Below are 21,030 nucleotides of genomic sequence, written 5' to 3' on the forward strand. Positions count from 1 at the left end.
CACCTTTCCCAAACCCCTCAGTCATCTGTCCCCCCCACCTCCCAAACCTCAGTTTCCCCCAGCTCCAAATCCCATTACTGCCGTGCCCCCAGCTCAGAGCAAGGCCCTCCCCCAGCAGCCCCCAGCCCCACTCCCCCCGCCGCCGCTGAGTCTCCCCTCCGCTATTGTCAGAGGGTTGCCTCTGCCTCTGTCTGCGAAATTAATTCGGAGGTGGAGAGGGAGAATTATGTAAAGTGTGGTTATTCTGGAGCGGCGGGGGAAGCGCGGCTGATGGCAAAGTGCCTTTTTGTGTGTTTAATATGCATTTTTTTCCAGCGGTGCATTTTCAGGCGGGTAATTTGCTGTCTTTTCAGACCCCGATCAGTATCATTTCTCCGGCAATGACAGCTTTTATTTGCACTGAAATGAATGCTGCAAAATTTCCAAGAAATAGCCGAGGCCCTGTTGGCTGCCCACCCCCGCAGGGCCGGGGCATGGGCACCCACCCCCACAGTCCCCTGCCCACGGCCCCACTTGGCAGCAGAGTCCTGGGGTTCTGGGCACATGCGTGTGCCAGTTTGCACACTCCTGGCTCCCCTAGTGTCACACCTAGGGGTGGGTATATACACCCACACCAACGTGTGTTCACATACAGACACCCCTTGTGTACCTGCACAGCCCCCAGCACAGCACTCCTTCCCACGTGCACATGCACACACACTCTCCTAGTTTATGCATATCCCTGCCTGAACATCTACACACATACAAACATCCCTCCTTGTGTGCTGGTGGGCCCCCTCCCCACTTTGTATCCCACCTCAGACCTTGGTATAGCACCCCTGATCCAGAGCACCAGGAGGGTTTGGGGGTTTGCCATTCACTGTGCTCTACCCCAGCCCAGTCCAGCGCTCAGGGAAATCAAGGCACAGAGGGGGCAGGCACAGATGGGCGCTCTCTGCACAGTCCATTCCCTCTGGGCACAGACAGCAATGGGTGAGAGTCTGGAGGAGATGCAGGACTGTGAGTGTGGCTGTTTGTCTGCACCTCTGGCTGTTGGGAAAGAGGAAAAATGCTGTTTGTGTAGGTGTGTGCCGCGTGGGCGTTGCATGCCAGAGCTGGTTTGCCGGAGCCGCGGTGCAGGCATGTGGTGCTGCCTTTGCAGAGACCGTGATGCTGCATGCACGCACCTGGCTGTGCATGTGTGTGCCCGTGTCAGCCCCTGCCCAGGCCATGCTGTGTGTGACAGTGTGTCTGCAGCGGTGTGAGCATCTCTGGCACAGCAGCCCTGGATGTGCCCAGGCGCATGTGGCCCAGGTGTGACATGAATGTATTGCAGAGTGCTCATGCATGGGCAATGCTGCACCCCCTACAATGCTGTGGGGGGGGCTGCATGGTCCTGAGCCTGGGGTCCCATGCACCCCTAGCTCCAGGACCCCACCAGCAGAGGTGCTGGTGTTTGGCATGGCCAAGGTTAACTCTGCTGGAGCCCATGGGCACAGTGAGGGGAAGCTTTAATTTAATGAAGTGTGAGGCTTTTTATGGGCTTTTAATTACGTAGTGATAATTAACATTATAGGCCTCCGGGTCCCGCTGGTGCCAGACTGCCCTGTGCCAGCTTCCAACTGTTTGTAAATAAATCCCATGGGATGCATGGTGCTTGCCCCGGGGCACCCAGCTCCTGCAGCAGGGAGCAAAGCCAGCTCCAGCCCCCTCCTTCCCAGCCAGGGCACAATCCACTGCAAAATGTGGGTCTCCACCATTTTTCCTCCCAGCTGTACCCAACCACCTGGGTTTTGCCAGCCCTCTGCCTGACCAGAGCTGGCAGCCAGCAGTGCCAAGTTTGGTGAGAGCAGGCACAGGCAGCAGTGCCACACTTGTCACCGCTGCTGGAGCCCAGCCTGGCTGGGAGCAGCCCCCTGTGCTGGGGCTAATAAGAAGCAATCCATCAGGCAGCACTGGGCACACTGCCCACCCACCAGGCACCCGATGGATTTATCATCCAGCACCCAGGCAATTTCCTGCCCTCCCCTGATCAATAAGGGAGGGCAGGGGGCAAGGCCAACTTCCCCCTGCAGGTCATGATGTGTGTATGGAAATAAAAATGCCCCAAGAAACAGGTCAAGAGACCCAGGTGTGTGGGTGAGGACCCCACCACAAATAATTTCCCCGTTTCCTGCCAGCACGAGGGGATCAGCACCTGTAGCAGTGGGGGGATTAAAGATTAAAACATCTGGATGGCCCCATCCAAGAGCACTGGGGGTATGGAGCAAGATACAGGGTGCCATACGCTGTGGCCATTAGGGCCAGCACCCGACTGCTTCCCCCACCAACCCAGCCTCACACAAGGAGCCCAGGCCTCCGGGCTCCCCTCCCCCACCCTTTCCCATTTAATTTTTCCTAATGAAAGGCAGAGGATGGCGGGGAGCTGGGGCACCAAGGTCGAGGCTGCCTTTAATCAATCCCCGCTGCTGGCTGGGTGCCCGGAGGAGCTGGCGGAGGAGAGGATGGGGGCTGCGGCAGGGGAGGAAGTACAGAGGGGGTTGTAGGGTGCAACTAAGGGGCTCCCAGCAGACAACTGAAGCACCCAGTGCTTGCCTCCCCCAGCACCCTGCTATGCCCTACTCCAAAGAAAAGGCACCGTGAATGCACCGTGCTGCCTGTCCAGCCCCACAGCTATGCCAGGATCCTGCCAGGGCAGCTTAATCCTCTGCAGGAGACATCCCCAAAAATAAAACCCCCTCCTTGCACCCACCTCTCACTGTGGGGTACCCTCTTTGCCCACCAGGATGGAGACACTGGGGCCATCCTCAGGCTCAGGCTGCTAAAGGCACTGGGCAAAGGAGTGTGCAGGGAGCTGAGGGGGACCTGGGGGTCACCTAGAGCTGGGTGCTGGTGACGGCACTCACCCCGTGCACCAGCACGGTGGGACCCAGCCCGCGGGTGAGCAGCTCCAGCTGGTGCAGGTAGAGTGGGTAGAGGCTGGTGTCGGCCGGCGGCCGCGGCAAATACAGGAAGCGCACGGCTGGAGCGGGGCTCTGCTCCAGGACCAGTTTGTTGGCGGCACACACGTACTCATCTGACACTTGGGTGGTGTTGGTTGGGAAGTTCACAACCCCTTCCTCCTCTTCCTCTTCCTCTGCTGGCCCTCCTGGGGTTCGCTGGCAGGTTTGCCAGTGCAGGCGGGTGATGGCATCCCAGGGCACCAGCTGGATCTGGGCCTGGATGCGCAGGTCCTTGAGGAGCTGGCGCAGCTTCTCCTCCTGGGCATGGGGCATGGTGCCCGCCTCCACGCAGAGGAAGAGGCGCAGGCGGGCCCGGCGCCAGGCCCGCGCCATGTTGAGGACACAGGCCATCTGCAGCAGGAACAGGCTGCAGGTGTCGGCGTAGCGGGCGCTGTCGGGCCGCAGCAGGTTGACGGGCCAGACGTGGATGGTGGGCGGGGGACTGGCGGCCCGCCGCAGCTCCCAGGCCTTGTCCAGGCTCTCCAGCTGCCGGGCCAGCAGGACATTGCGAAGCATCTTCAGGGCGTCAGCCACAATGCCCACGTACTCCCGGGCTGACAGCAGTTTGGGAGTGGTGGGTGCCCGCAGCGGGGGGAAGCCCAGCGGGACCTCCTCACGGGCGCTGGTGAAGGCCGGGTGCCGGGCTAGACCGTCCTGCGGTGCCTCGTCGTCGTAGAAACCCAGCACCAGGGTGTTGGGGCGCATCCCACCTGCCAGAGAGACAGCGCCAGCCAAGCTGAGCAGAGGCAGAGGGCTCCACCAGCCCTCCTGGCACTGCAAGTGTCAACAAGCCACAGCTCAACTTTGGCATTGCTCACCCTGCCAATTTCAGACCCCTCAGGATCACACCTAGATAGCTCCAAGACCTGACTCGATTTTTGCATTGCCCACTCAATACCTCTCCCACTTGGCTTTGGGACTGCCCACACTGGGTGCTTCCAAGAGCAAACTTGTCTCTGGCACCAACCATCCAGGTGCCTCCAAATCCCTTGGCACTTCTCAACCCACAGGGATGGCAGGATGGACGCTCACCCATGTCCAGACCAGGCACCACTTACCAAGGCCAGAGGTGAAGAGGAGCTGCCGGACACCATGCCGTACTGAGGGTGCAAGGGTGAGGCTGATGAAGGCCTTGACATTCAGTTTGTCCACCAAGCTGAGCCACGAGTCCTGCTGGGGCTGCAGTGGGTCTGAGGGCAGCATGTCTGGGTGGGGAACAAAACCAGCATCAGTGGGACAGGTATCCCATACTGGGGCTAACCGTGGTGTCCACCCCTGCTGCAAAACCCTGTGTCCACCCCAGCTCCTGTGAGATGGAGAAGGTGATAGAGGGGCTTACAGGGAGAGATATAAAATTGTACATAAATGTATAGAAAAACCCCAGGCAGCCCCATCCCCACTCCCCAATTTCAGGCCATTAGTCACCACAGCAACAGCAGGGAAGGGGGAACAGAGCGTGAGTCTCAGCCATGACGTGTTTCAGGAAGAGCACACGTGTGCAAACCAACACACATGAGAGTGCAAACATGCCCAAGATAGCTGGGCACACAGCAGCAGGCATGAGGTGAGGATGGACACAGGCACACACATGTGCAAGGCTGTGCCAAGTGCGTGCCCACGTGTGTGCTGGGTGTGTACAGGTGCTAACCTGGCTGGCACGTGCCTCATGTGCACGCCAACACTGACACATGCAGGAGCCCCACGTGCACGTGTAGAGATGGACACTTGCGCACACGCGTGTATAAGTGTGTGTGCACAGGAGGCATGGGACAGACACAACTCACTGATGTCCCCCATAGCAGCCAAGCCCAATGTGCCACATAAGTGCTCAAAGCATCCTCATATGTGCCACCAGCCATCACCTGGGCAGCAGTATCAACCCAAGATGCCCAGGAGTCCTCTGGCACCACAGCAAAGCGCAGAAGCCATTAGCACAGGAGTCAATGCAGATCCTCACCCAAGTCCTGCAGCTCCACATGGCCCAGGACGTAGAGGCCGCTCTTCTTGAGGTCATTGACAAAGTCGATGAGGCGGGCGCTGCCTCGCGGGTTCTGCACCATCAGCAGCATCTGCGGGCGCCAGAACTTGACATGGTCCTTCCGCACATCCAGCATCAGCAGGTACTTCCGCACCTGGAGGACAGAGGGAGGGAAACAGGTGAGGAACCCTTTTTGTTTCACCAAACCACCCCCTGGCCATGCCAGTCCTGAGGAAATTGCTGCCTAGGACACAGCTGAGCTGCCACAGGGACAGCAGCTTTCCACCCCATAAGGGGACAACAGGAGGACGGCACTTACCTGATGAAAGATGAGGGCCTGGCTGATGTAGCCCCAGGTGCTGCTGGGTGAGAGGTAGTGAAGGGCAAGGAGGAGGAGGAGGAGGAAGCCCAAGCTCGCCGAGGCCGACACAGGGCTGATGAGGAACATCATGACGCAGCAGCCTGCGATGCCCAGCAGGCACGTGTGCCAGGTGAAGTACCGGAAAGTGGGCCTGCAGCAGGGAGGAGGGGACACCTGCTATCATATGGTGCCCATGCTGCCTGTGGGGAGGGCACAGCAAGGGGAGCTGTGCCCAACACCCACACCACCCACCCCCATTGATTCCGCTGTGCCAGCCCAGGCCATGTCAGGCACCCCATGCGCCTGGAGGAGAATTTATGGAGGGGAGATAGTATCTCCCAGGGCAGTGGGCAGCCTGTTGCTGCCATCTCTGGGCAAACAGGGCAATGATGGCCATGGCCATGGGGCTGGCACTGTCCTGGACCACCCAGGTAGTAATGGGCAGTGCATGGCAGCGCTGCCAGCCATGGTGCCCACTCATTCTGGTGCAGGGAGGCAGAGGCGGGGAGGCGAGAAGCTGTTATTTTCTCTAATTGCTGTTTTTCCTGAAAGGTAATTAAAATCCTTTTCTGCTGTGCTTGATGCAGACCTCAGTGAGGGGAGGGGGTAGACACCAGATGTGGGGTGGGTGAGGGGCCTGTTGCTACCCATCCCAGCAGGGTCCCCCCAGGCACTGATCCTGCCCATTCCATGCCAAGTCAGGGAAGCAGCTGGGCAGGGCAGATGAGGGCCAAGCCACAGCCTGGCACAGGCATCAGCTCTCCCTTGGGAATGAGGCCTCTGGGGGACTCCCAGGCAGTGCCACCCAGCCCTATTTATGTAAAACCTCTGCCCACCTGGAGGACTCTCCTTCTGTGAAATCAGTATCCTGCACTGAGGGCAGTGGGCATCACCCAGGAGGGAGATCAGGCTCCCCCAGGCCATTCCCCGCATCCCAGATTTGGGCAGCCCAATGAGCCCAGACTTACACCAGAGTACCCCACACCTTGTACCACAGGTTGGGCCTGCCTGCCACACATACTCCTTCCTGGAAGGTATTTTCTCCTCCTCCCACCCAGAATCCTCCTTCCTCCCTCCCCTTTCTCCATTAGTTTAATTAGCACTAATGGAAAGTGGGCTCCATCACTGCTTGGCAAACTGCCCGGGGGATGCCGGCTGGGCACAGGCTATAAATTACCTCTGGAAAGCCTAAGGGGAGGGGGCGGGTGGTACCCAGTGGTGCTGGATTTATCCTTACCTACTCAGCAAAGCAGTGCCAGTGCAGGAGAACTGTGCCAAGCCAGTGCCATTCCAAGACCTGTCCCCTTCTCTCTCCCCGGGGATAGGGGTGCCTCTGTCCCTCTAACACCCAGGAGAGGGGGGTTCAGCATCTCTGCCCACCATCTCATCATAAATCTCAGGCACAGGGATGGCAGGGGAAGCACAGATAGAAGAATGGAGGGATGGGTGCCTGCCAAGCATCTCAGCACAGCCTCTCGCCCCTGTGGCAGTGGGTACCTGAAGTTGGGGGCCGAGGCCCATTCCAGTGCCAGGCAGGCCAGGTTGACAGTGGCATAAACCAAGAGGAAGAAGATTGTCACGACACTTGCAATGGTGTTGAGCTTCCCAGAAAAGAGCACAACCTGCATAGAGCACAGGATGAATGCATACCCTGGGATGGCATGTCAGGCATGTGTCCAAGCCACCCCTGTCTCCTTGGGGTGTATCCCAGGGGTATGATGGGTAAGGGTACAGACAGGAATCCCTTTCCCTTTTTGTGATTTATCTTTAATTTATGGGATACCTCCCACCTAAGGAAGGGAAGGGCACAACTGCAGCAGGACATCCAAGGCAGGGGGGCTGGGGGAGAAGTTCCACAGGGCAGGGAGACATGCCAGGCTCCACAACAGCCAGCCCAGGTGACAACCAACCTTCACCCAGCGAGGCAAGGAAAGAAGCACCGCTGACAAACTCACCTGCACCACCAGCCAGGAGAGGATCACTGCCATCACTGGGTTCCCACTGGCAGATGTCTTCTTGGCCAGCGCCAGTGCCCGGCCTGCAAGGCAGAGCAGGGAGGCTGGGCTGGGACACCCCAGCAGGCAGCCACAGGTTCAACCACCAGCCAGGAGTCCCATCCCCACCCTGAGTGCTGGGGCGGGGGCAAATTCCAGGACATGCAGGTGACCCAAATGGGCACACATCAACCCACAAACCATCACCTCCACACCGAGAAGGGAGTTCCCTGGTGTCAGGGCTGGTCCCCAGCAGGGACAACCTGCTGAGTGGGCTCCAACGAGTGCCAGTGCATTCTGAGCACTCACCAAAGAGATCATCCCGGGCCAGAGCGTACAGGATGCGGGATGCCCCAATGAGGTTGCTCATGGCTGCAGAGAGAGTGGCAGCATAGATGCCCACAGTGACCAGCGGAGGGAAGATACTGATGTCACGCAAGAAGCCATAGTCTTTCTGCAGGAGGACCCTGGAGAGGGACACAGACATCTGTCTTGGCCCAGGCCAGCATGCCCTGGCACCAGGCATGCCTGGCATGCAGACAGATGGCCATACCTGTTGCAGGTGGCACACATAAGGAAAGCCAGCAGGTTGTAGACGAGATAGGTGAAGAGCACAGCAGAGATGGTGCCCCGTGGGATGGAGTAGCTCGGGCGCTTCAGGTCCCCTGTGGGCAGGAGCAGGCAGCATTAGTGCCCACAGGCACAGCACACCCCTGATCTCTCCCAGCTGCTGTTCCTGGTGCCATCCTGCCAGGCACCTCCTGTCCATACCTGACATGTTGGAGCCTGCCATGATGCCAGTGCAGCCATTGAACATCACTGCGAACACGGAGCTGAAGCTCATCATCTGCCCAGTGGTGTAGTCCACCCTATACTCGCCTGCAGGACACACGAGCAGGGGCTGTGACAGGCTGTCCAGGGTGGCACAGCCCCACCACAGGCCCTCACCTCCATGTCCCCACACACAAACTACAGGAGAAACTACCACACAGCACCTGCTTTGTGCCCACTAGCTGCCCCCACCCTTGAGCAAGCCCTGTGTGATGTGGCAGTGCCCCTGGGCACAGCAGGAAGGGTGGGAGAAGCTTCTCCTCACCACCCAGGTTGTCTCGCAGGGTGTTGAGGGAGAAGCCGGTGAAGAAGCCGTTATCCGTCTCAGTGCCATTGGAGCTGGGCAGGTGGATGGGCACCTTCAGGGGCCGTGTGGCAAAAAAGCTGACAAGAATGGTGCCCAGGACAACTGCAACGATGAGGAAGATGAGGAAGGTGGCCTTGGCGTAGATGGAGGCACCCACAAGGCACACAAGGAGGCAGAGTGCCAGCAGCACGGTGCCGTAGAGCAGCTCATACCAGTAGCTCTGGGGCAGGACATGGACGCCTGTGCCTGCTTCTTGCCCTGGGTAGAGACAAGTCAGGATCAGCAAGGCTCAGAGGGAGCATCACTGGGAGCTGAGAGCCACTAGCATTGTGTCAGGCATGATGGGCACCAACTCACTGGCCAGAGGGCTGGATGAGCCATGGCTGGCTCCCCTGGGCATGGTGCTTGGCATGCCTGGCACAGCGCTAGGGCTGCTCAGGTAAAGGACACCTGCCGTCCCCTTGCCACCACACAGGGCAGTACTCACCAGGTGGGATCCCAAAGCTGTCCACCACTGCCTCCACCAGCCCCAGCACATAGAGGGCACTGCCACAAACATTGGCCAGAAAAAACATGATCCCGATGCTGCCCCCAAACTCTGGGCCCAAGGCACGGCTGATCATATCTTGCTCGAGTCAAGGGAAGATGTCAGCAGCACAAACCACCATCAGATGCTCCCACCCCTCTCTCCCAGGCCAACAGCATCCCAGCCTCAGCATGGCAACCCAAGGCCACTGGGGAGTCACTCAGCTTTGTCCCACATGCCCTGTCCCAGCAGCACTCCACAGCAAAGGATACAGTAGGCTCCTCCAGCATCCAGTGCCCCGTTGGTGGCAATGGCACACACAGACAGCACCGTCATGCCAATGATGAAATATGCCACTGCGAACATGGCCAGGGCCTGGTACAACCCAGCATGACCCACCACGAACCCTGCCGAGGATGGGAGAGGTCAGTGTACCCATTAGCTGAGCATGGACAACCTGCAGGACGGGGTCCCTGGGCACTGCCACCACTCAGACTTCACCCCACTGAGGCACATGGCCACTCCCATCCCTGTGCCCACAGCTTCCCCCAGGACCTGCCAGCACCCTCCATTCCAGGATGAGGATGCTTCCACCTCCCACCCACAGCAACACACGCCAGTGTCTCCCTCCCTCAGGGTATCTCCATTTTCCACCCGTCTGACCCAGGTGTGCCCAAAAACCAAACAAACGGGGAAGGGGCTGTGCTGCTGGGACCCCCATGTCCTGCTGCCCCCCTTGTTCCCCAGAGTGGGGAGTCAGGAGCTCCACACAGGGATCCCGTAGCTGCCCCGCTTGCCTACAACACAGCAGGAAGTAGAAGTAGAAGCAGTGCGGGTGTCCCTGCCAGCCACGGCACCGCTCCCAGGGGTGTGGGTGGGTGTTCCCGCAGAGAGGGGGCCCAGAGCCCCCCCGGCCCTGCCTGGGGTGATGGCAGCGATCCCGATCCGGCTGGTGACACTGCGGGCAGGAAGGGGATGCCCGCGGCTGTGGGCCATGCCCTATCTCAGCCACAAGCCAGGCCGCGGATGTGCCCGCGGGAGAGGCAAGGGGGGTGACTGGGGCACCGGCACCGCAAGGAGCCCTGGGGCGACAGGCTGGGTTTGAGGGCACCAGAGAGGCTTGTGGTCTCCAGAGAACCGGGGGGCATCCGAGTGCCAAATCTGACGGTGGGTGGGAGTGTTGGTGGAAATAAAGGGATGCCCCAAAAGCACTGTGGGCCTAAGTAGGAGGGGCTGTTAACCCAGCAGATCTGGGGAGCATGTGAGGTGTGGAGCTGACAGGGAAAGCCTTGGCCCCCCAGAGTGGGAAAGTTCCTCTTCCAGGCAGCTTTCCTTCCCCAACACCTCCCCTGCAGCCCCGTGGCCCCCGGGTAACACAGCCCCGGGCAGGGGCCACGTCAGGCAGGGAGAGGCCAGTGGGGCTGGGGGAGTCAGACCCTGTATGAAGACCCCAAGCAGTGGAGTGGGAAAGGGGTGAATGATGACAGGGAGCGCCATGCCCCCAGCTTGGGGGTCTCCCAGACAGGGAATGGTCTCAAAGCCCCCCCTATGGCCCTGCGGGGCCCCCGGCACGCAGCCAACTCCCGCCCTGGGCTTTCCGTGGGCGGAAAGTGAAAGAGGAAAAGCTTTTCCCGTTCCCGGACCAGAGCAAACACTGCCTGCCCCCGGCTGTGCTGGGGCACCTATCCCCTCCAGGCCCCCCAAAAGGCTGCCAGCTGCCCCACTCCATGCCCATCCTGCCCCCTGCGTTTCCCAGGGGTCACAGTAACAGACTCATAACCAAACTGGGGCGGCAGACTGGGAAACAATGTGTGTCCTTTGCACACACGCAGAGGGGCAGCTGAGTATCTGCTGGGGGACACCAGGGTTTTGCCCTTGGGATGGATGGGATGCAAGAGAGAACTGGAGTGCTGGAGCCTGGCACTGAGGATGCCTAGGAAGCAGCGGGTCCCTGCACTAGGGGACAGGTGGACATGAGGACACTGGACTCCCGTTTAGGGAAGGCACTGGGAAGACATAGGACTTCTACTCCCGGAACACCAGGGTTTGGAACTAGGGTCCCTTACATGGGTCCCTAAGGTCCTAATTGGGTTCCTGTACTGCAGATCCCTTTCCCTGGCTCCTGAGACCCAAACCCCCAGACTAGTGGGGTCAGGTGGGGACACACAGCACTGGGACCCCAGGCCGGGCGGGAACTGAGCAGGCAGGGGAAAGGCACGGGAGCCCAGCCTGTGGGCACTGGGGTACGCACTGGAGGGGAGCACTGGGACTGCAGCAGAGACGGAGCCCAGGAGAGGGCACTGGGAGGGCACTGCCGACCCAGACTGGGTGGCTCGGGGCTCCAGAGGCCGGATCCCCGGGATTAGACGGGGGCCGGGCTGGGGGTACCAGGCAGAGCTGGTGACTCTCGAGGGGCCCCGGGCCGCGGCCGGGAGCGGGGGCTGCCCCGAGGGCGGCGGCACTCACCGAGGCGCAGGAAGAGGACGACGCTGAACATGGAGAGCAGCGTGGGCACCACAACGCCCAGGAATGTGGGCAGCTTGCGGGGGGCGGCGGCGGCCCGGCCGCGCTCCCGGCCCCGCTCCTCCTCGGCTGAGCCGCCGCACAGGCGGTACGTGAGCAGCGCGCTCCGCTCCGAGGTCGCCATGGCCCGGCCCGGCCCGGCTCGGGCCGCGCCGATCCCGAAAAGCGTCCGGTCCCGGTCCCGGCCCCGGCAGCCCCGCCCGCCGACCCGGTCCCGACCCGCCGGGCCCCGCCCCGCCCACGGCCCCGCCCACGGCTCTCCACGCCCCTCGACCGCGCCCCTTCGGCGAGCCCCGCCCCATCGAGACCCCGCCCCTGTCAGCCCCATCGAGACCCCGCCCCTGTCAGCCCCATCGAGACCCCGCCCCTGTCAGCCCCATCGAGACCCCGCCCCTGTCAGCCCCATCGAGACCCCGCCCCCTGTTAGCCCCCATGGTGGCCCCGCCCCTGTTAGCCCCCATCGCAGCCCCACCCCGCCGTGCACTCTGCCCCCGCCCCTTTTCTGGCCCCGCCCACAGCCCCCCTCTTGTCACGGCCCCGCTCCCAAAATGCTGTCCCATAGTGATCCCCACCCCAACACCCCCACAGTGACTTCCTCCCCAGCCCGAGTCACTCTACGCCCCCAGCCCTCGGCCTTTCCGGGGTCTCCCCACTCTGGACGCTGGGACTGTTCCCCCACTCGCGTCCTCCGTACTCGCCCCACTCCTCCTCGCACCCCAAAACGCGCCCCCTGTCCCCGACCCCCCAGCGGCCAACACCTGATACCGACCCGGGCACCCCCGGGAGCTCCGGTCCAGCCCCCGCCGATGTCCGCTCCCCGCCCCGCGGCGCTGCGGCCGGGCTCGGCTGCTCGCGCCAATTACCGGACAATTGGGGCCCCGGGGGCACCGTCCCCCCTGCCCGCTGCCAGGGCTGGGATCTGCCCGAGCCCCGGGGTCCCACTGCCGCCGCTGCCCGGGGCGGCCGAGCGCCTCGCCAATTAGGTTAATGGGGTTGGCACCGGCACCGGGAGCGGGGAGCACGGTGCGGCCGGGGGCGAACACCACTCCGGCCTCAAGTACCCGCGTGGGCGCCGACTGCGGTCAGCAGAGCGATTGGACCCCCCGCGTGTCACTGGTGGGGGGGATCCGTGCGGGGACACCGGGATGGGGCGGGAGAGCCTCCCCTGTGTGCCGTGGTGCTGTGTCCCCTCCACTCGGCCCCGCCGTCCCCCGTGGGGCGGAGGCACAGCGTGCCCCCGCGGCCGAGGTGGGAGCCCGCGGGGTCGGGGCTTTCATCTGCGGCGGGCCTGTCGCCGTGCCAGCCGCGGGCAGCCCGTGCCTTTGATGTGCCACTGAAGCGGCATTGTCCGGGCCCCGCTGGCACCATCGCGGCCGGGAGGACCAGGGGGAGCGCGGGCACGGAGCCGCTCCTGCCCCTAATGGGGACGAGCACCTCCCGGACTCGAAATGGGAATGGGGACACGGCACCTGCTGCACTTAGGGGGGGCGGAGATCAGGGCCTGGGTACCCCCTAGGGAGTAGAGATTTAGGCTCGGACACCCACTGTTCCCCAGCGGACATGAGGACATGGACACCCCCTACCCCTAGCAAAGACAGAGATCTGGACACGGGCACCCATCTCTCCCCCCTAGCAAAGATGAGCACCCCACAAATGGACATGGGACCCAGAAACCCCAGTTCCTTTTACAGGGACAGGTGGGGACACGGGCATCTGCTGCACCCTGGCGAGGTGATGGAGATGCAGCTGCCCTCTTTCACCCAAGGAGCTGAGGCTGGGCTCGTGGACGCAGGAGGGTGGCAAATGGGGCAAGGCAGTGGCATCCCAAAATGTGGTGCCAGTGACCAGCCGAGCGGCAGGCACGTAGAAGACTGTCCAGCTGGGCTGGCCAGTCTAGCCCTCCCATCCCTGGGTCCAAAACTGCCCCCAACCCGGGCTCACTGCTGAAGAGAGCAAGAAAGAAGGACAGCCGGTGACACTGTCCCACCTGCCCCTCACCGGGGCACGTCCTCCTTCCTGCACCCCAGGCAGGACAGGGGGATGCTGCAGCGGGGGGCATCGGAGGGGTATCCCCGGGGGCAGCCGCTGCTCAGCACGGGGGTGCAGTGTCCTTACGCGGGGCGATCTGTTCACGGCTGGGCTGGTACAGAGAGCGGGGACCCCCCACCCCGGACACCCCCCCTTCCCTTCCCTTCCCCCGCCTTGTCCGCTCGGCCGCTCCCGGCCCGCTGCCCGCCTTTGAAACCGCCGGCGGGGCTCCCACGCCCAGCCCGGGCCCCCCGCGCCCGCAGCCGCCGGTGCGTTCCCACCCGCCCGGGGCCCGCAGGAGGGACGGTGGCGCGGCCAGGGCTTGGCGTGAAAATGATCAAGGGCCGCGGGCAGCGCCGGAGCGCAGCGCCCGTCTGATGCTGCCCGCCCGGAGGCCTCGTCGAACAAAGGCGGCATTGAGGCCCCGGCTGCGCCCCCCCCGCGCCCCCCGCCCCGAGCTGGCATCTTGGCGCGACATTAATGAACTCGCCTGTTTGTGCTCCCCCGGCCCCTCTCTCCTCCCACCGCCCGGGGGGCACCGTATATATCCATCCCTCCTTGCCTGCCTCGGGCATTTCGGGGGTTCCCCCCTTTGCCCCCCTTAGCCCGCCCGGGGATGGAGCAAAGAGGGAAGAGGACACGGGATGGTCTTCTCGGGGTCTGGCTGGTCCCCCCCGTACTTTTGCTGCTGCTGCTGCTGCAGCTGGTGGGGGGGGCTCCCCTGGGCCAGAGGCTGTACCCCATGCCGGCCAGCATCCTGCAAGGTCAGTGGGGCACAGGGACGGGGGTGTCTTTGTGGGAGAGTTTGGCTGCAGATGGGGTGGCTGTAGGAGACGAGACCCTTGGGTTCACTCTCAGGTAGGGTGGCAGAGCAAGTAGGATGGCCAGGTCCTTGTCAAAACCCCCTAAAACCTGGGGCATGCCTGCGCTGCCTGGACTGAGTGTCAAGTGCTGCCAGTGGCACTAGGGGACACAGGATTCAGGGAGTGCTGTGGTTTATGCCCTGTGGCACCAGCACTTGCTCTGGCCCTAGTACCTGTGCCACTCCACTCCCAGGAGACAATCTGCCAGGGCATGGCCAGCAGGAAGGTGGCTCTGTGTGGGTACAGGTGTTCACAGGGGCACACGGGGGGACTCACAAGTAGGGCAGGCACAGGGCACACACATGGGCACATGCAGGAACATGCAGACACAGGCACACAGACCCTGGTACACATAAGTGTGCACTCAAAAGTGTACACAGAGGCACACATGTGGGCACACCTGCCTGGGTTCACATTCTGTCTCCATGTAAAACAGGAGCACAGAGACTTGGACAAACACCCAGGTGTGCATGTGCCAGCTCCAGCAGGGAGGTGACACTGTCACTCTACGCAATGTCAAAGGATGACAGGCCATGCCCAGCCTGACACTCACTGTGGCAATCCCAGGGCGCAGGCACCAGGCAGACTGGGGGCACCCCATGGCTGTGGTGGGGGCGGCGGTGGGGCTCTGGGGGTCTGAGCACCCTGTGTGTACCCATCAGCACTGTCAAGCCGGGGGACGCTGGTGCTGGAGGCGGCACTGAGGAGTGCTCTGCTGGCACTGGAGCGGGCCCTGTCCGAGCAGCAGCGGCAGCAGGGTGCCTGCGGGCTCTGTGCCCCCTGCCTCTTCCCACCCTGCGCCAACATCACCGGCCGCTGCCCACGTGAGTCATGACCCCATTACCCCCACTGCCCTGCCCTGTCCCCAGAAGACCCTACCCAAATAGAACCCAGGATCCCCAGCCAAGCACAGCCCAGGGGTCTTATCCAAACACCATCCCATGCCTAGAAGATCCTACCAAAACCTGCACCCATGACTGGAGACTCTACCCAAGTATTTGGATGCCTACATCGTCCCCTAGAAATCCTATCAAAATGATACCCCAAGATCTTACCCAAACCATACTCATCCCCTACAGGCTTAACCTACAGGCTTTTACCAAAACAGTACCCAGACTCCTGAAATATATCCCTAACTGCTAACGACCCTGCTCAAGCAGTTCCCATTGTATCTAGATCTTACCCAATCACCTGGAGCCCTATCCAAATCATTGCCTGGTCCCTTGTGAATTTTTCAGATATTCACCCCAGAAAATGTACCCCAGTACCCAGAAGACCCTACCAAAACATGCTGACTCCACAGCCTATCATGCTCCCTTCCCACCCATCCCAAAGCAGGGACGGGTGGCCTGGGCAGAGGAGCACAGGGAGGACACTATGATGCCCACAGCCCTGCTGTCCTTGCAGCACCAGCTGTGCTCCCTGCCATGCCCCCCAGCTGCCAGGCCCTGCTGGATGCCCAGGCACTGCCCGAGCTGCCCCAGCGCAACTGGGCACTGAGCCAGGCCTGTGCCCCCTACCAGCGCCTGTGCCCACCTGAGGGGGCCCTGCACGCCTGCGCCCCGCTCAGCGCCCAGCTCTGCCGCCACCGCCTCCAGGAGTGCCGTGAGTGGGCACCCGCACCCCCCGGCTCCTCCCAGAGATGGGAGACCCTACAATAACAAATGGGGTATCCCCAGGGGATGCTTCAAAGGGATATGGGGTGACAGAGGTGTTGGCATGGAGTGGGGAGATGGTGGAGGTGGGGGTATGCTAGAGTGATAAGGTGGCGGATGGAAGGCTGAGAGATGGATCTGGGAAGGGAATTGGAGAGTTGGGGTATGGAGGTATTTGGAGCGATGAGCAAATTGAGCTGGGCTGGGACAATGAAGGGCAATGAACAATCTGTGGTGGGAGAAGTGGGCAAGGGGAGACTAGGGATACTGAGTCACTGGGGGTGATGAGCAACCCCTGGGGTGGTACAGGGATGTTTGTTCAGATGATGGGAGTCTGGGGGCACTGAAACAATCTGGAGCGACTTGTTGACAGCAGGGCTGTGGTGGTGACATCGCGGGGGAGCGTCCCCACATGCCATGACATCCTGTCCCTGCAGAGACGGGGGCCGCAGCCCCGAGTCCTGACGCAGCAGCGGAGGAGGCAATGCCAGGTGAGCCGGGGCGGCCCCGCCGTGCCCACGCCACCCCCCCACCACGCCGGCGAGCGCCCCCGGCCCCCGGCCGCCCGCTGGGCCGGGGGGCAGAGGTTAGCGTCGGCAGCTGCCGGGCTGCGGGGTGCCCCCGGCCCTCCGCCCGCTCGCCTCCGTGAGCACGATGAGGCTTGACAGCGCGCCCGACGCGCCTCATGTCCCACCGCCCCCTCCACCTGCCATGGCCATCCCCCGCCACCCGAGCCCACCTGGGAGATGGGATGTCCAGCAGCCGGCCTGCAGGACGCTCCCCTCATCCCGACTTTGTCTCCCAGGGAGCTGTGGGCGCCGCGGGGTCCCACAAGCCAACGGCACAGCCCCCCGAGGACGGATCATGGGCGGCAGCGTGGCCCCGCGGGGCTCTTGGCCCTGGCTGGTGTCGGTGCGGCTGCACGGGGAGCTGATGTGCGGAGGGGTGCTGGTGGGGCGCTCCTGGGTCCTCACGGCGGCACACTGCTTCGGCGGGTATGGTGGGGGCACGGCAGTATGGGGATGATGCCCTGCAGAGGTGGGCACGGGGAAGAACCATCATCCCTGTAACTGGCTGCCCCCCACCCCACCAGGAACCGGAACGAGCTGGCGTGGACAGTGGTGGTGGGCGACCACGAGCTGGGCAAGCCGGGAGCGGGCAAGCGGGCAGTGCCTGTCCGGCGCATCCTGCCTCACCCTAAGGTCGGTGGAGGTGGGCACCACCCCCACCTCCCTGTGCATGCCCCAGGAGCCCCCACTGACATCGCCACATCTCCTTCCAGTTTAACCCCAAGACGTTTCACGGGGACCTGGCGCTGCTGGAGCTGGCAGTGCCGCTGGCTCCATCATCCACCGTCAGCCCCGTGTGCCTTCCCAGCGGATCCGCAGAGCCCAGCCCCGGCACCCCCTGCTACATCGCGGGCTGGGGCTCCCTCTACGAAGGTAAGAGACTCCGTGGGGTGTTCCCCTCTGTGCCCTCTCTGGTGTCCAGCCCCAGCACACCGAGGCAAGGCAGGGGGATGTGAAAGAGAGGGAGATGTCCGGGCACAGGGGACCCTGTAACAAGTGCCTTGCCTGGCAGAGGGACCACCAGCCGACGTGGTGATGGAGGCACAGGTGCCCCTGCTCAGCCAGGAGACGTGCCGGGGTGCCCTGGGCAAGGACCTTCTCACCAGTGCCATGTTCTGTGCTGGGTATTTGTCTGGAGGCATCGACTCCTGCCAGGTAACACCGTCCCTGAGGGATTGTCAGCACCGCACTTTAAAATCCCTTCACGCAGTGACGGGCACGCACACAGCACATCAGTAATGGCTGGGGTCCCAGCCCAGCCCAGTGCACCGGCTTTTCCCCTGCAGGGTGATTCAGGGGGCCCGCTGGCGTGCGAGGACCCCACTTCGCACCACTTTGTCCTCTATGGTATCACCTCGTGGGGTGATGGCTGCGGCGAGCGGGGCAAACCAGGAGTCTACACCCGTGTCACTGCCTTCACGGACTGGCTGAGTCTGCAGATGGACTGTGAGTGCTGCTGGCCACACCGCAGGGGGCACGGAGATGCCCAGGGGGTTTTCAGCACTCACGGCAGCACCGGTTCTCTCACAGCTGCTCCTGGCAGCCGAGAACCGAGCTGCTTCGACCTGCTGGCCGTGGCTCAGCTGCCCCCCGAGCAGCAGCCCTCGGAGCGCGACCGTCTCTGCGCCTTCTACGCCGGGTCCTGTCGGGCACCTCAGGGCCGGGCTGCCTGTGCCCGTCTGGCCGAGGAGACCTGCCATGCCAGGACAAGAAGATGTGGTGAGCCAGGGGTCATGTCAGGGCTAGAGTGTAGGGAGGGACACCATTTCTGGCATGGGGCCAGGGTCACGTCTCTCCCTCTGCCCACAGAGCTGCACTCCTATGCCCAGACCTTGGTGGATCTCTTGCACCGGGCTGGGGACTTTATCCGAAACCAGTTTGATTTCTCCTTCCTCACCCGCACTCTGCCCCAGCTCCTGGGCAAGATCTACGGGCACTTCTTCCCTCCCCGTGTCCGCAGGGATGCCCCAGGTACTCTCCCAGGCTGGACCACCCCACACCCACTTTGGGTCCTCCCTTGTGCTGGTGGCTGGAGCACCAGCAGCCTGCCCTGGCTTCCCAACAGGGCTCCTCTATCCCTTGTCCTGTTCTTTTCTTGTCCCCACAGGCCTGTTTCTGGCAGGCGGCCAATCCAGCCCCACAGCAGTAGGACCCCAGAGACCCCTCAGCAGGTGAGGCAAGGTGGGCCATGTGATGAGGGGCTAAAGAGGCTGGGGAGGTGGTTGACATACTGGTGGCCACTGACATGCCATTTTGGGGACAGCCTGAAGCATTGGGATGCTGTTCCTGCTGCTACCAGGGCACTCCCCCAGGGTGCTCAGGTGAGGGGCAGAGGGTGGCACTGCCCAACCAGTCTGAGCTCGCCCCATTGTACTCCCAGGTTGGGGGACAGGCGTCTGCCCTCCTTTGCAGAGCTTTTTGGGGTAGTGGGACCCCAGCTGCAGGACTGGGTGGAGGCTCTGAGGACTGTGGCAGAGGACAGCCACCTGGCAACAACACAGGACAGGGAGCAGCTCTCCAGGGAGATACAGTTCTTCCTGCAGGTATGTGGGGAGGGACAGGCTGGGAGAACCCTTGTCCTCTTGTGACTGGGCCACCAGGGACCAAACCCCTTCAGTTCCCCTGTGTCCCCTCCTGACATCCCTTGGGTCCCTTGTCCTCTGTGCAGCTGCAGAAGTGGCAATTCTCACTTTGCCACCACAGAAGGGGTATCTCACCTCCCCAGATGAAACCAGTGCTCCAAGTCCAGCCAGTGCAGAGCCAGCCATGGGTCTGACCCTGCAGCTTAGGATCTGACACAACACAGCCACAAAGCACTTGCATGTCACCTATGCCCTGTCTGACACCCGCACACCCATGTCCTGCACTCTGCCATCATGCACATGGCTGTGCTCATGGGTGCCCTGCAGGTGCCCCATCACCCATCCTGTCCCACTCTTCCCTTCATCAGGGTGAGGATGTGGTGGAGGAGATGGTGGCACAGGGACGAGCCTTCCTCACCCAGCTGCGAGCAGAGCTGAACCTTGGCACCACCCTGGAAGCCATGGAGCCACAACGGGCATATGGAGAGCTAGCAGGGACCCTCGTGCCAAGCCATGAACCCCGTGAGCCTGGAGGGACTGGGACAATGGGACAGCAGGGTGTCCATCCACCAGCCAGTTCTGTGTCCGGCCGGTGCCTGCCGGTGTTTTACACCTCTCTCGGTGGCAGGGAGGGAGAAACGTGAACTGGTGCCCACGGAGCTGCCCAGGGTGGAGGAGGAAGAGGAAGAGGAGGCAGGCGTGGGCAGAGGTAAGATCCCACAGATACCAAGAGGTGCTAGGTATCACCATGGGAACGGTGACAAGCCCAGCCTTGCACCCCTGTCACAGGGCTGTCCCATTTCAGTGGGACAGTCTTTTCCTGTATTCCCCCTCTGCCCATGCTCCCCAGGTGTCCCCAGAGCAAGGGTGCTCCTCCCTGTGGTGGGCAGCAGCATGGTGCCCCCAGACTGATCCCTGATGTCCCCTCCATGTCTCTCCTGCCTGTCCCGGGGGCTGCAGCCTGCCCTGGCCTCAACGAGTCGGCAGTGCGGGTGGGCGCAGTGCGGGACCTGTACGCCTGGGTGCTGCGGGTGCCCGAGGCAGACCTGGCCATGACCTTCCAAGAGGTGAGTGCCCCATCCAGCCGCTCCCAGCCACACACCCTGGCAGCCAGGCAGTGCCATCCCCCAGCCTGCTACCGTCCCGCTCTGCCCATGGCTCCCCTGGGACTCATGGTGCTGTTGTCTCCCCACAGATCCTGGTGGACTTGGGCTCCAAAAACACCAAGGGACTGTACCGGGCACAGGTTCGGGCCACTGTAGGGGGCCGCCCCACAGCCTTCACTGGCCTTGTGGGGCTGGAGAGTGACACACTGGCTCGTAGCATGCCTGGCCTCGTTGCTCTGGCACTCGAAGTGCTGAAAACCTAATGGGGCAGTGTACCAGCATGGGGAGAGGGCACTGGGACAGGTGTCCCTTATGTCCTTCAAACACACTCCACTCCCAGTCTTAGGCTTTTCCACCCCTTTGTCCCCAGTTGTACCTCAATCTCTCTTCCCACCAGCACTTCCTTACTTCCCCAGGGCAATGGGGCCCTGGTGGGTACCTGAAGCATCTCAGCCAGGAATGACAGTCCTCCTCTCCCCTGGAACCCCCACCTTTGCAAGCCCACCCTCACCCCATCTTTCCCAGAGGCACCTGAGCTGTTATTTATTTGTACAGAGAAGGTTTATTTTTCAATAAAGAAGGGCTCTATTTTCCAGTAGCTGGTGAATGTGAAGCGAGTGTTGTGCCACACAGTGCTGATGAGGTGGGTGACAGTGGAGGGACTTTCCAGGGGAGCTATGATATCCCATTGCATCCCCCTTCTCATCCCCCTTGTACTCTGAAGTG

The 21,030-nt window shown here is 62.2% G+C and overlaps 2 protein-coding genes across 3 annotated transcripts; one reads left to right on the top strand and one right to left on the bottom strand.

The window, feature by feature from the left end:
* Window positions 1-369: 369 nt before the first annotated feature.
* On the bottom strand, window positions 370-11,707 carry SLC12A9 (solute carrier family 12 member 9). The gene is made up of 13 exons (XM_021544787.4): window positions 11,445-11,707; window positions 9,251-9,385; window positions 8,940-9,077; window positions 8,411-8,710; window positions 8,086-8,193; window positions 7,868-7,979; window positions 7,624-7,781; window positions 7,276-7,358; window positions 6,818-6,942; window positions 5,279-5,471; window positions 4,939-5,113; window positions 4,040-4,186; window positions 370-3,691 (listed from the first exon to the last, which is right to left on the bottom strand). Exons 1-13 carry the CDS (start codon window positions 11,623-11,625, stop codon window positions 2,856-2,858), a joined length of 2,691 nt encoding a protein of 896 aa, XP_021400462.1. The 5' UTR covers window positions 11,626-11,707; the 3' UTR covers window positions 370-2,855.
* Window positions 11,708-14,104: 2,397 nt separating this feature from the next.
* PRSS56 (serine protease 56) lies at window positions 14,105-20,902 on the top strand. Of its 2 annotated transcripts, XM_085587230.1 has the most exons (17): window positions 14,148-14,293; window positions 15,055-15,216; window positions 15,800-15,997; window positions 16,424-16,538; window positions 16,853-17,042; window positions 17,141-17,249; window positions 17,330-17,489; window positions 17,629-17,771; window positions 17,903-18,062; window positions 18,147-18,335; window positions 18,426-18,587; window positions 18,724-18,787; window positions 18,997-19,159; window positions 19,567-19,720; window positions 19,827-19,907; window positions 20,159-20,265; window positions 20,394-20,902. In XM_085587230.1, the coding sequence occupies exons 4-17, from the start codon at window positions 16,532-16,534 to the stop codon at window positions 20,565-20,567; spliced, it is 1,863 nt and encodes a 620-aa protein (XP_085443356.1). In that variant the 5' UTR covers window positions 14,148-14,293; window positions 15,055-15,216; window positions 15,800-15,997; window positions 16,424-16,531; the 3' UTR covers window positions 20,568-20,902. The 2 variants fall into 2 exon arrangements, with proteins under 2 accessions (XP_085443355.1, XP_085443356.1); XM_085587229.1 differs by lacking the exon at window positions 15,800-15,997 and having other exon boundaries at window positions 14,105-14,293; window positions 16,485-16,538.
* Window positions 20,903-21,030: the final 128 nt, after the last annotated feature.

This window comes from Lonchura striata, chromosome 9, assembly GCF_050655825.1.
Source record: "Lonchura striata isolate lonStrDom1 chromosome 9, ASM5065582v1, whole genome shotgun sequence".
NCBI lineage: Eukaryota > Metazoa > Chordata > Aves > Passeriformes > Estrildidae > Lonchura > Lonchura striata.

Excerpts from the sequence above, each read along its gene's own strand:
- SLC12A9 (XM_021544787.4), bottom strand. The coding sequence starts at position 11,625 with ATGGCGACCTCGGAGCGGAGCGCGCTGCTCACGTACCGCCTGTGCGGC. Across the intron at positions 8,711-8,939 it reads CAGCTTTGGGATCCCACCTG|GGCAAGAAGCAGGCACAGGC; the intron begins GTGAGTACTGCC and ends GTCTCTACCCAG. Across the intron at positions 5,114-5,278 it reads AGGCCCTCATCTTTCATCAG|GTGCGGAAGTACCTGCTGAT; the intron begins GTAAGTGCCGTC and ends TCTGTCCTCCAG.
- PRSS56 (XM_085587229.1), top strand. The coding sequence starts at position 14,146 with ATGGAGCAAAGAGGGAAGAGGACACGGGATGGTCTTCTCGGGGTCTGG. Across the intron at positions 18,788-18,996 it reads CCCCAGAGACCCCTCAGCAG|GTTGGGGGACAGGCGTCTGC; the intron begins GTGAGGCAAGGT and ends TTGTACTCCCAG. Across the intron at positions 19,721-19,826 it reads CGTGCCAAGCCATGAACCCC|GGAGGGAGAAACGTGAACTG; the intron begins GTGAGCCTGGAG and ends TCTCGGTGGCAG.